Source organism: Ceratotherium simum, chromosome 33 (assembly GCF_057802395.1).
Source record: "Ceratotherium simum simum isolate JZ-2026a chromosome 33, ASM5780239v1, whole genome shotgun sequence".
Classification (NCBI taxonomy): Eukaryota; Metazoa; Chordata; class Mammalia; order Perissodactyla; family Rhinocerotidae; genus Ceratotherium; species Ceratotherium simum.
In genome coordinates, this window is record NC_141932.1 from 24,940,890 (window position 1) to 24,954,408 (window position 13,519).

Consider the following 13,519-nt stretch of genomic DNA (forward strand, 5'->3'; position numbering starts at 1 on the left):
ATTTACATTTATTGTGATTGTTCATATAAATTTGTCTTATTTTCTACTTATTATGCCTTCTTTTTATTGTGCATGTATACCTTATCCTCTTTTCTCTCTCCTCTGCTTTGGTTTCTGTTCTTATCTTGAATTTTTAACATGTATACTTAACAAACCCCCCCCAAAAAAAACAAAACCCAAACAAGACTTTAGAACACTTGAACTCCAAACTACCCACCCATTTCTTTTTTTCTTTTTTTTTTTTTTGGTGAGGAAGATCAGCCCTGAGCTAACATCCATGCTAATCCTCCTCTTTTTGCTGAGGAAGACTGGCTCTGAGCTAACATCTATTGCCAATCCTCCTCCTTTTTTTCCCCCAAAGCCCCAGTAGATAGTTGTATGTCATAGTTGCACATCCTTCTAGTTGCTGTATGTGGGACGCGGCCTCAGCATGGCCGGCGGTGCGTTGGTGCACACCCGGGATCTGAAACCGGGCCGCCAGTAGCGGAGCATGCGCACTTAACCGCTAAGCGACGGGGCCGGCCCTACCCACCCATTTCTATGTTATTCTTGTTTGATCTATTATTTTCCTCTAGTTTAAATACCCCAAATTAGTAGTAGTATTTCATTCAATATATATACATTTTTTTTTTAAACATTTTTTAGTTGTCAAATTTAAAGATTTTATTTATTTATTTTTTTCCCCCAAAGCCCTAGTAGATAGTTGTATGTCATAGCTGCACATCCTTCTAGTTGCTGTATGTGGGACTCGGCCTCAGGATGGACGGAGAAGTGGTGCCTCGGTGCGCGCCCGGGATCCGAACCCGGGCCACCAGCATTGCAGCGCGCGCACTTAACCACCAAGCCACGGGGCCGGCCCTATATACATTTTTTAATTGTGGTAAAATGCAGATAACACAACATGCAACATAAAATTTACCATCTTATTATCTGCACCCCCATGTTCTTCACAGCATTATTCACGATAGCCAAGATATGGAAACATCTATCCATCAACAGATGAATGGATAAAGAAAATGTGGTATACACATACAATGGCGTATTATTAAGCCTTAAGAAAGAAGGAAATCCTGCCATTTGTGACAACATAGATGAACTTTCAGGACGTTATGCTATGTGAAATAAGCCAGTCAAAGGACAAATACTACATGATTCCATTTATATGGAGTATCTAAAATAGACTCAAGCAGAGAATAGAATGGTAGTTGCCAGGGGCTGGGGAAAGAGGAAAATGGAAAATTGTTTTTCCATGGGGACATGGTTTCTGTTACGCAAGATGAATAAGTTCTAGAGATCTGTAAAACATAGTACCTATATTAACAATACAGTATTATGCGCTTTAAAATATGTTAAGAGAATAGATATCATGTTAAGTGTTCTTACCAGAAAAACATAAAACACAAAAGAAGACAAGGAAATTTTTCGAGGTGATGGATATGTTTAGTATTTTGGTTGTGGTAGTGGTTTCATAGATATATGCATATGTCCAAACTTATCAGGACATATACAGTAAATGTGTGCAATTTTTTGTATATCAATTATACTTTAATAAAGCTAAAAAAACACAAAAATTTGCCATTTTAACCATTTTTAAAGATTTTATTTATTTTATTTTTTCCCCCCAAAGCCCCAGTGGATAGTTGTATGTCGTAGCTGCACATCCTTCTAGTTGCTGCATGTGGGACTCGGCCTCAGGATGAACGGAGAAGTGGTGCCTCGATGCGCACCCGGGATCTGAACCCGGGCCACCAGCATCGCAGCGCACGCACTTAACCACCAAGCCACAGGGCCGGCCCGATTTTAACCATTTTTAAGTGTACAGTTCAGTAGCGTTACATGCATATTGCTATGCCACTATCACCACCATCCATCCAAAGAACTCTTTTCATCTTGCAAAACAGAAACTCTGTACCCATTAAACAATAACTCCCTAATCCTTCAATCCCCCAGTCCCAGGCAACCACCATTCTACTTTCTGTCTCTCTGAATTTGGCTACTTTATGTACCTCATATAAGCCAGATCCTACAGTGTTTGTTCTTTTGTGACTGGTTCATTTCACTTAGCATAATGTCCTCAAGGTTCATCTATGTTAAAACGTGTCAGAATTTCTTTCCTTTTTAAGGTCAAGTAATATTCCACTGTATGTATATACCATAGTTTGTTTATCCATTCATCTGTCAGTGGACACTTGGGTTGCTTCCACCTTTAGACTATTGCAAATAATGATGCTATAAACATGGGGGTACAAATATCTGTTTGAGTTCCTGCTTTGAGTTTTTTTGGGTATATACCCAGAAGTGGAATTTCTGGATCATATGGTAATTCTATTTTTGATTTTTTGACTATCATACTGTTTTTCATAGTGGCTACACCATTTTATCAACATTTTTTTGAGTAGCTACTATCAATGGCAAAAACAGATGAAAATAAATCCATGTTATCATAGAGTTTAAAGATTTTATTTATTTATTTTTTTCCCCCCAAAGCCCCAGTAGATAGTTGTATGTCATAACTGCACATCCTTCTAGTCGTTTTATGTGGGATGCGGCCTCAGCATGGCTGGAGAAGCGGTGCGTCGGTGTGTGCCTGGGATCCGAACCCAGGCCACCAGCAGTGGAGCACGCGCACTTAACCGCTAAGCCACGGGGCCGGCCCTTCATGGAGTTTAAATGAGGGAGTGGACAGAATATGTATGATAAATAAGTTACATAGTTTGTTAGTGATAATTGCCATAGGAAAAAAAATAGAAACCATGTGAAGGATGTTAGGAGTATATACCAAGCATAGCACTTCTCAAAATTTATTATAATTGAGTGTTTTCTGTTTTATTATTTCTGTTTTATCATACAGGGCAAGGATTAGTCTACTTGCTTGTGTATCATTTTTTTTTACCTTTTACCTAGTAAAGGCTCATAGCAGATGATAAATTAATATTTATTAACTTAATAGCCATTTTATTTATTCATCCAATATCATTGTGACTTGAGTATAATTCTCATTTCAAATGAAGAGAATGGGAATTCTAAACTGCAACTCTCCTTTACCTCAATTACCAAGATAGGTAGGAAATGGAGTAGCTGCAACTCTCTGACTCCAAATCTGGGGTTGCTACAAATGTGAGTGTTTTTTGACTCAATTTTATATCTGTCACTGCATCAGGCCTACACCTATATGCTCACAGAGGATATTTGAGGAGCAGATGTTCTGTGACCATCACTATTGTATTCACTTGGTTTCTAGACTCTTGGTGTCTCTGTTGAGCACCTGGTTCAACTTGGGTTGCTGAGTTTTTGAGTTTTCCTCCACACTCCTACTGTCTCTGCATCCAGCATATCTGTTCAGTGACTCCAGGGAATGTGAATTACAAGCAAGGAAGGTAATTGCTTGGGACTGTACTCTTTATCTATTATTATGTGACAGATTACCTCAAAATTTAGTGGCTTAACAATAAACATTATCTCACAGTTTCCTTGGGGAGTGGGGGGTGACTTTAGCTGGGTATTCTGGCTCAGATATTTTATGAAGTTGCAGTCACGATGTCAGCAGGGCTGCCGTCATTGGAAGGCTAGACTCGGGCTGGAGGATTTGCTTCCAAGATGGCTGGCAAATTAGTGTTGGCTGCTGGCAGGAGCCTCCCACTAGGGCTGGTTGAGTGTCTTCATGGCCTGGTGGCTAGCTTCCCTCAAAGTGCATGTTTCAAAAATGGGCAAGACAGAAGCCACAGTGTCTTTCATGACCTAACCTTGGAAGTCACACATTGTCATTTCTGCAGTATCCTATTGGTTATACAGGTCAACTCTATTCAGTGTGGGAGGGGTGTAGAAAAAGCAGAAGGCAATGATCATTGGGGGCCATCTTGGAGGCTAGTTATTGTAGGGATCCAGTGAGAAGACATCAGATAAATTGGATTTATATCATAAGCCCACAGGTCCTGGCTCCACAAAGATAAGACAGATCTGTGATGTGAGTAGAAAGAAGCCTGAAGAGCAGGTATCTATCATGGAAGAAGACCTCCTGACCTGAGACCTCCCCCAGACTCTGGAGAGTCCTGAGATAGAGGGGACCCAGGAACTGCTGGACCTGCAGCCTATCTTTACCTTTCTGTCCAGTGTGGGCAAGGCCTGAGTGACATCTCAACCTTCAGAGATCAGCGGTAGCTGTGTGACAATGGAGCATTTGACCCAGATGGTGGAAAGGAGAGGTGAGGTGGCTCAGAGATGGGCAGAGTTTAGGAGAGGAAGGCTGTACATTCGGGGATAGAAAGAGTATAAAGAGTTATGAAATTCAGTACGTCTACCAAGAAAATTCACCTGGGTGTTATTAACTGTGCAGGGTAGACATTTGTTTTTTATTGTATTCACTTGACTATTTGATTCTTTTTAAAAATAAGTGTTTTAAATGTAATTTGTTTTTCTTAAATACGTTTTAAAAAAATGCTGTTAAATATATAACCATAAACAAAAGTTTTCTATTCGATCTTTACCCATCCCCTGTTCCCACTCTCCAGAGGCAACCTTTGAACGTTTTTTTCTGGATATTCCAGTATTCAGCTCCACCTTTCTGAATAACATCCTCGTACTGCTAATGCTTGATTTCTCAGTTTTAGATATTTCCTATTGACTTTTGACAATGGGGATAAGGATTTATCTCTGTTTTCTACCTAACCCCTTCCTTGTTACCTCACCCCACCCCCACCCACTCTTCTCAGTGCCCTTCTTTCTAATATGGTGTTTTATTAGAGTTTGAAGTTTGACCGTATGTCAGGATCTGTATCCATTTTGTTTTGAGCTAGTCGATTTCCCCAGGAAGCAGTCATTAACTCCTGCTTTTGGGAGGCAAACGAAGGAAGTTGGGGGTGGGGCACCTCATCTTACAATATGACAACTTTCACTTAATTCTTTTATTTTCTCCACATTGCTTCAACTCTATATTCATTTCCATTTTTTAGTCCCACCCCAAACTCCTGCCTGCAGAAGTATCTCGTGCCTCCATTCCTGAGCCTTTAAAGGGTTCTGCCATGGTCCCTGCCCCCCACCACCGCCCCACTTAAGCTTCAGCTTTCTCTGGTTAAGTAAGGTACCAGTCATCTGTCTGCTCTCTAGCTTCTAAAATTTTGTTGCCATTTCTTATCTGCTGACAAGACATATCTTGTCTTCTATATTCTTTGTCCTTGTGAGATTCAGTCTCCTTTGTTCCTTTACTTTCATTTTGGTTGGGTTTGGGAGAGAACAGAAATAAATGCAAGTAGTCAGTCTTCCGTTTTTAACCTAAAGGCCCTGACTTTTTAGGGTAAAAAAATAATTAAGTTATTTTAAAACATCATTAGAATCATAACTGCATTTCATTCCATCATATGAATGTTCCATAATGCCTATAACCTGTCTCAAGTTTTTTCCAAATTCTTTACAGTGCTTCATAAATTATTTAATCCTTAAATCTTTGTGGTATTTATTAGGATATGTAATTAGGATAAATTTCCCATTAAGAATAAAATAGCAGGATCCTAGAGAAATACTATGTTGTCAATAGATTCATTATTTATATTTAGCCCTCCAGAAATTCCTATCAGACCCTATGTGATTTAATTAGTCATCCATGTACATTTCAGTATCTCTGTAGCCTGGTGGTGGTGAACATTTCTCAATGCTCTGAGGATCATTATAGGAGATATTACTGTACTCCTTTGTTGGGAGCTCTGAAGTAAATCTGATTTATTTCTCTTCCCTCAGCTTGGTGTTCTCAGGACTCTGCGCTTTTTGAGGAAGAGGAGGATATGACCAGGTCTCTTGTACGTTTTAAGCATTTATTTGTTTCCTGCATTATTTTGCTATGCTATTGCAGTGGATTACCTTAACCTACCAGTAAGTTGGACAAAACTAAATCAATGAAAATGAAGGTGAGGAAAAATGCAGATGGAAGATCAGAACCAGGCAAAATTTGGGATATGGCTATGCAGAAACAGGTCCATACAGAATTATTAAAGTTGAGTTCAAATTTGAATATGCTCTGGAAAAGCAAAAGCAAACTGAGACACAAAAGTTCATTCCATAATTTGCACTGTTTATGAGAAAAAAGCTTTTCATTGGCGCGTAGGTCAAAAAGAAATTCCAAAATAATTCTGTAATTCTTATAATTTTAAGCTCAGCTTTTTAAAAGTCTGTCTTGGCCCAAGATTAAAAATTAAAATTATCTGGGAGAGTAAATGAAACATATCTTTCAAATGATCCTACACATACAGTCATGCGCCAAATAATGACGTTTTGGGCAACGAGGGACGGCATATACGATGATGGCCCCATAAGATTGTACCATGTAGCCTAGCTGTGTAGTAGGCTATACCATCTAAGTTTGTGTAAGTCACTCTATGATGTTCATATAACGAAGTCACCAAACAACTTATTTCTCAGAATATATCCCTGTCATTAAACAACACATGACTGTATATTTACTTCAGTTGAGATTTTCACAATTTGAACTAAAATATATACTAATATTTTATGGCAAAATCTTATAGTTTTGGTCTTCATAGCTCTCCATATCTTTTTTTTATGGTCTCAGAAGATACAGTATTCTTCATCTTATAAAATGACTCATTCTCCTCTGCTCCTAATTCTTTTTGTTCCCAACTCTGTAATCCCTTACACCCCTATATTGTAAATATTTTCTACTTCACTCCCTCTTTTTCCTCGGGTCATATGTCCCATCCTGAAACACACACACACTTCTTTTGACCATATGATCATGTAGGTCATCCAGTTATTTCTCCTGTTGGCAGAGTGGTTATCTGGGCCTAAACAGACTTAAGTTCAAATCTTGGCTCAACAATTTACTAAGTGGATGGTTATGGGCAAGTTTCTTAACCTCTTTGGCCTCAGTTACATCATCTGTAAAATGGGGATAATAATAGTACTTATCCTTTAGGAATGTTGGCAGGGTTAAATGCACATAGTAAGTGCTCCATAAATGATAAGTATTAATAATTGTTAGCTGGATCAGTCTTTCCTACCTGAAAAAGGTTTTTCTGGTTTTTTTGGTGTTTTATATTTTTATTTCTACTTTTTTGTATGCTTAAGATATACCACAAATATTTGAAAATATGTTCTTTTTATATTAAAACAACCATAAATTAATGTTTCTTTTTTTTTTTTGATTGTGAACTCTTTTTTTTTTTTTTGAGGAAGACCAGCTCTGAGCTAACATCTATTGCCAATCCTCCTCCTTTTTTTTCCCCAAAGGCCCAGGAGATAGTTGTATGTCATAGTTGCACATCCTTCTAGTTGCTCTATGTGGGACGCCGCCTCAGCATGGCCAGACAAGTGGTGCGTCGGTCCGCGCTTAGGATCCAAACCCGGGCCACCAGTAGCAGAGCACACGCACTTAACTGCTAAGCCATGGGGCCAGCCCCTAATATTTCTTATATGTGTAATATTTACATATCTCTTTCTCCTTTTATTTCTCTCATAATTAAAGTTACGTAAAGATGTATTTTTTTAATGATGTGTTAATAGTTTATAACATTGTGAAATTTTGCTTGTACGTTTTTGTTTGTCGATCACCATATACGTCTCCCTTCACCCCTTCTGTCCGCCCCCTAACCCCATTGCCCCTGGTAACCACAATACAGTTTTCTCTGTCCTTGCGTTGGTTTATATTCCACATATGAGTGAGATCATATGGTGTTTGTCTTTCTCTTTCTGGCTTATTTCACTTAACATAATACCCTCCAGGTCCATCCATGTTGTTGCAAATGGGATGATTTTGTCTTTTTTTATGGCTGAGTAGTATTCCATTGTGTATATATACCACATCTTCTTGATCCAATCATCAGTTGAGGGACAGTTGGGTTGCTTCCACTTCTTGGCTATAGTGAATAATGCTGCAATGAACATAGGGGTGCATAAGCCTCTTTGGATTGTTGATTTCAGGTTTGTTGGATAGATTCCCAGTAGTGGGATAGCTGGATCATAGGGTATTTCTATTTTTAATTTTTTGAGGAATCTCCATACCGTTTTCCATACAGGCTGCACCAGTTGGCATTCCCACAAGCTGTGTATGAGGGTTCCCGTTTCTCCACATCCTCTCCAACATTTGTTGTTTTTTGTCTTGGTGATTATAGCCATTCTAACGGGCATGAGGTGATATCTTAGTGTTGTTTTCATTTGCATTTCCCTGATGATTAGTGATGTTGAACATCTTTTCATGTGCCTATTGGCCATCTGTATATCTTCTTTGGAGAAGCGTCTCTTCATTTCCTCTGCCCATTTTTTGATTGGGTTGTTTGTTTTTTTGTTCAGTTGTGTGAGTTCTTTATATATTATGGAGATTATCCCCTTGTCAGATATATGTTTTGCAAATATTTTCTCCCAGCTGGTGGGTTGTCTATTCATTTTGATCCTGTTTCGTTTGTCTTGTAGAAGCTCTTTAATCTGATGAAGTCCCACTTGCTTATTTTTTCTTTAGTTTCCCTAGTCTGAGTAGGCATGGCATCTGAAAAGATTCCTTTATGACCAATGTCAAATAGTGTGTTGCCTATATTTTCTTCCATGAGTTTTATAGTTTCAAGTCTCACCTTCAGGTCTTTGATCCATTTTGAGTTAATTTTTGTGAATGGTGACAGCAGACGGTCCACTTTCATTCTTTTGCTTGTGGCTGTCCAGTTTTCCCAACACCATTTATTGAAGAGACTTTACTTTCTCCATTGTATATTCTTAGCTCCTTTGTTGAAAATTAGCTGTCCGTGTATGTGTGGTTTTATTTCTGGGCTTTCAATTCCGTTCCATTGATCTGTGTGTCTGTTTTTGTACCAGTACCACACTGTTTTGATTACTGTTGCTTTGTAGTATGTTTTGAAGTCAGGGATTGTGATGCCTCCAGCTTTGTTCTTTTTTCTTAGGATTGTTTTAGATATTCGGGATCTTTTGTTGCCCCATATGAATTTTAGTATTCTTTTTTCTATTTCCGTGAAGACTGTCTTTGGGATTCTGATTGGTATTGCATTGAATCTGTAGATTGCTTTAGGTAATATAGACATTTTAACTATGTTTATTCTTCCAATCCATGTGCATGGGATGTCTTTCCATTTCTTTATGTCATCATCGATTTCTTTCTTTCTTTTTCTTGTAGTTTTCATCATATAGGTCTTTCACCTCCTTGGTAAGATTTATTCCTAGATCTTTTATTCTTTTTGATGCAATTGTAAATGGTATTATTTTTTTGAGCTCTCTTTCTGTTAGTTCGGTATTAGCATACAGAAATGCAACTGATTTTTTAGGTTGATTTTGTACGCTGCGACTTTCCTGTAGTTGTTGATTATTTCTAATAGTTTTCCAATGGATTCTTTAGGGTTTTCTATATATAAAATCATGTCATCTGCAAATAGTGAGACTTTCACTTTTTCCTTGCCTATTTGGATTCCTATTATTCCTTTTTCTTGCCTAATTGCTCTGGCCAAAACCTCCAGTACTGTGTTGAGAAAGAGTGGCGAGAGTGGGCAGCCTTGTCTTGTTCCCGTTTTCAGAGGAATGGCTTTCAGTCTTTCCCCGTTGAGTTGGCTGTGGGTTTGTCATAAATAGCCTTTATGTTGAGGTACTTTCCTTCTATACCCATTTTGTTGAGAGTTTTTATCATAAATAGATGTTGGATCTTGTCAAATGCCTTCTCTGCATCTATTGAGATGACCATGTGGTTTTTATTCTCCATTTTGTTGATATGGTGTATCACGATGATTGATTTGCGGATGTTGAACCATCCCTGCATTTCTGGTATAAATCCCACTTGATCATGGTGTGTGATCTTTTTAATGTATTGCTGTATTCAGTTTGCCAATATTTTGTTGAGGATTTTTGCATCCCTGTTCATCTGTGATATTGGCCTGTAATTTTCCTTCTTTGTATTGTCTTTGTCTGGCTTTGGTATCAGAATGATGTTGGCCTCGTAGAATGAGTTAGGAAGCGTTCCATCTTCCTTTATTTTTTGGAATAGTTTGAGAAGGATGGGTATTAAATCTTCTTTGAATGTTTGGTAAAATTCACCGGAAAAGCCATCTGGTCCTGGACTTTTATTTTTTGGGAGGTTTTTGATTACTATTTCAATCTCTTTACTTGTGATTGGTCTATTCAGATTCTCCATTTCTTCTTGGTTCAGTTTTGGGAGGTTGTATGAGTCAAAGAATTTATCCATTTCTTCTAGATTGTCCAATTTGTTGGCATATAATTTCTCATAGTATTCTCTTATAATCCTTTGTATTTCCATGGTATCTGTTGTAGTTTCTCCTCTTTCATTTCTAATTTTATTTATATGAGCCTTTTCTCTTTTTTTCTTAGTAACTCTGGCTAAGGGTTTGTCAATTTTGTTTATCTTCTCAAAGAACCAACTCTTTGTTTCATTAATCCTTTCTACTGTTTTTTTAGTCTCAATTTCATTTATTTCTGCTCTGATTTTTATTATTTCTCTCCTTCTGCTGACTTTGGGCTTTGTTTGTTCTTCTTTTCCTAGTTCTGTTAGGTGTAATTTAAGGTTGCTTATTTGGGCTTTTTCTTGTTTGTTAAGGTGGGCTTCTATCGCTATGAGTGTCCCTCTCAGAACAACTTTTGCTGCATCCCATGTGATTTGGTATGGCGTATTTTCATTTTCGTTTGTTTCCAGATATGTTTTCATTTCTCCTTTAATTTCATCAATGATCCATTGGTTGTTTAGTAGCGTGTTGTTTAATCTCCACATCTTTGTCGCTTTCCCAGTTTTGTTCTCATAGTTGATTTCCAGTTTCATAGCATTATGGTCTGAAAAGATGCTTGTTATGATTTCAGTCTTCTTAAATTTATTGAGGCTTGCTTTGCTTCCCAACATATAGTCTACCCTTGAGAATGTTCCATGCGTGCTTGAGAAGAATGTGTGGTCAGCTGTTTTTGGATGGAGTGCTCTGTATATGTCTACTAGGTCCATCTCGTCCAGTTTTTCATTTAAGTCCACTGTTTCTTTATTGACTTTTTGTCTGGATGATCTATCCATTGATGTAGGTGGGGTATTAAGATCCCCTTCTATTACTGTGTTGTTGTTAATATCTCCTTTTAGGTTTGTTAATAATTGCTTTATGTACTTTGGTGCTCCTATGTTGGGTGGATATATATTTATAATTGCTATATCAAATGTCTTCTTGGTGGAGTGTCCCTTTTATCATTATATATTTCCCTTCTTTGTCTCTCTTAACCTTTTTTTTTCTTGAAGTCTACTTTGTTTGATATGAGTATGGCAACACCTGCTTTCTTTTGTTTGCCATTAGCTTGGAGTATTGTCTTCCATCCTTTCACTCTGAGCCTGTGCTTGTCTTCAGAGCTGAGATGTGTTTCCTGGAGGCAGCATATTGTTGGGTCTTGCTTTTTAATCCATCCTGCCACTCTGTATCTTTTGATTGGAGAGTTCAATCCATTTACATTTAGAGTGATTATTGATATATGAGGGCTTAATGTTGCTGTTTTGTCACCTATTTTCCGGTTCTTTTGCATTTCCTTTGTTTCTTGTCCCATGTGTTTTGGAGTGCCAATTCTGTTTGGTTGTTCTGTCTCACGACTCTTCTAGTTTTCTCTTTATTTATCATATGTGATTTTGTTTTGATTATTTGTTTAGTGGTTACCTTGAGGTTTGTATAAAAAGTCTTTTGCCTGAGATAGTCCATTATCTGATGGCCTCTTATTTCCTTATACTAAGTCGATTCGGTCTCTTTCCTCTTCCCCTTGTAAGTTATTCTTGTTACAACGTATTCTATCTTGTGTTATGGGTGTGTGTTTACAGTGATGAGGTTGTATTTATTTTTGGTGTTTTCCTTCTTTTGATCTTTGATTTTGGTATTTAAGTGGTTGCTAACCTATTCCAGTAAAGATCTACTATTTTCCTGATTTTGTCTACCTGTTTTTCTCCTTGCTCCAAGCTTTGTATTCCCTTTCTCTTCTTTTTTTCAGGCCTGAGGGCCTTCTTGAGGATTTCTTGTAGTGGGAGTCTCATGGCCATGAACTCCCTTAGCTTTTGTCTATCTGGGAAAGTTACTATTTCTCCATCATATTTGAAGGATATTTTTGCTGGATAGAGTATTCTTGGTTGAAAATTTTTGTCTTTCAGTATTTTGAATATATCATTCCAGTCTCTCCTAGCCTGTAAAGTTTCTGTTGAGAAATCCGCTGAGAGCCTGATGAGAGTTCCTTTGTACGTTATTTTTTGTTTTTGTCTAGCTGCCCTTAATATTGTTTCTTTGTCATTGACTTTAGCCAGCGTTACCACTATATGCCGTGGAGTAGGCCTTTGCCTGTTGACATATTTAGGTGACCATTGGCTTCACTTACTGGTATTTCCTGCTCCTTCCCCAGATTTGGGAAGTTCTCAGTTATTATTTCCTTGAATAGGCTCTCTGTTCCTCTTTCCCTCTCTTATCCCTCGGGAATACCTATAATTCTTATGTTACATTTCCTAATTGAGTTGGATATTTCTTGGAGACTTTCTTCATTTCTGTTTAGTCTTAGTTCTCCTCCATCTGGAGCATATCTGTATTCCTATCCTCTATAATAATAATTATTTCCTCCATATTGTCAGCTCTGTTCTTTAAAGATTGCAGATTCTCCTTTATCTCCTCCATTGTGTTCTTCATCTCCAACAATACTGATTGGTTTTTCTTTATGATTTCAATCTCTTTGGTGGAGAAACTCCTTATCTCGTTGAATTGTTTATCTGCATTTTCTTGTATTTCGTTGAGGTTTTTTATGATAACTATTTTGAATTCTCTGTCATTTAGGTTATGGATTTCTGTGCCTTCAGGGTTGATTTCTGGTTGCTTGTCATTTTCCTTCTGGTCTGGCGATTTAATGTACCTTTGCATTGTGGTTCTTATAGTCACTTTGTTTTTCCTCATCCTGGAAATATCTGGTTGCAGTTTCTACCTGCCACCACTGTGTGGGGGTTAAGGGCTGTGTAATCTGAGCCCCCTGAGCTCTGCCCGGGCTGCTCCGTGGCCACGGGCCACCCGCCCGAGATCCACCCTGGCTGCTCTGTCTGGTCAGCTGAGCTGCAGTGTCTGGCATGGGGGGGATGGCAGGGGCTCTCTCTTTTGCCAGCTGGGTCCCTGGGGTGTGGGGCTTCTCACTCGCCCCTTGTTATCCACTCTCCTGGAGTGCTCAAATGTTGATGGCACCCCTGCAGCGGTTCTGAGTCCTCTGTGTGGGAGTTTCCCGCTGGCTGAGGGAGCCCGAAGAGCTATGGTTTCCCCGTGGAGGGCCGCCCCTCCCCCTCTCTGGGAGCCACGTGGACCCGAATCACTGGTCTGATGGGGAGGGAGAGGATTTCTCCTTACCTCTCCCCACTTTCTCCGGGGGCCCCAGCATGTCCACTCTCAGGTGTGCGGCAGTATGGGTCTTTCCGATCTTCCTTTTTGCTGTATAAGAGTTCCTTGTTGGTCTGTGACTGTCCCTTTTGTTGTATCTTATCGGGGGAAGAGTTTACAAGAAATCTCATTCTGCCACGATGCTGACGTCACTC

General features: G+C 38.7%; 1 protein-coding gene across 2 annotated transcripts in view; it reads left to right on the forward strand.

Moving 5' to 3' along the window:
- ZNF568 (zinc finger protein 568) overlaps positions 1–13,519 on the forward strand; it is a 40,484-nt gene that overhangs the window by 1,968 nt on the left and 24,997 nt on the right. For both annotated transcript variants that reach the window (XM_087422104.1, XM_087422103.1), the window contains exons 2-4: positions 3,242–3,377; positions 3,923–4,202; positions 5,731–5,789. In XM_087422104.1, coding sequence (XP_087278230.1) covers positions 4,169–4,202; positions 5,731–5,789 — 93 coding nt within the window. In that variant the 5' untranslated portion in view covers positions 3,242–3,377; positions 3,923–4,168. The remainder of the gene's footprint in view (positions 1–3,241; positions 3,378–3,922; positions 4,203–5,730; positions 5,790–13,519) is intronic.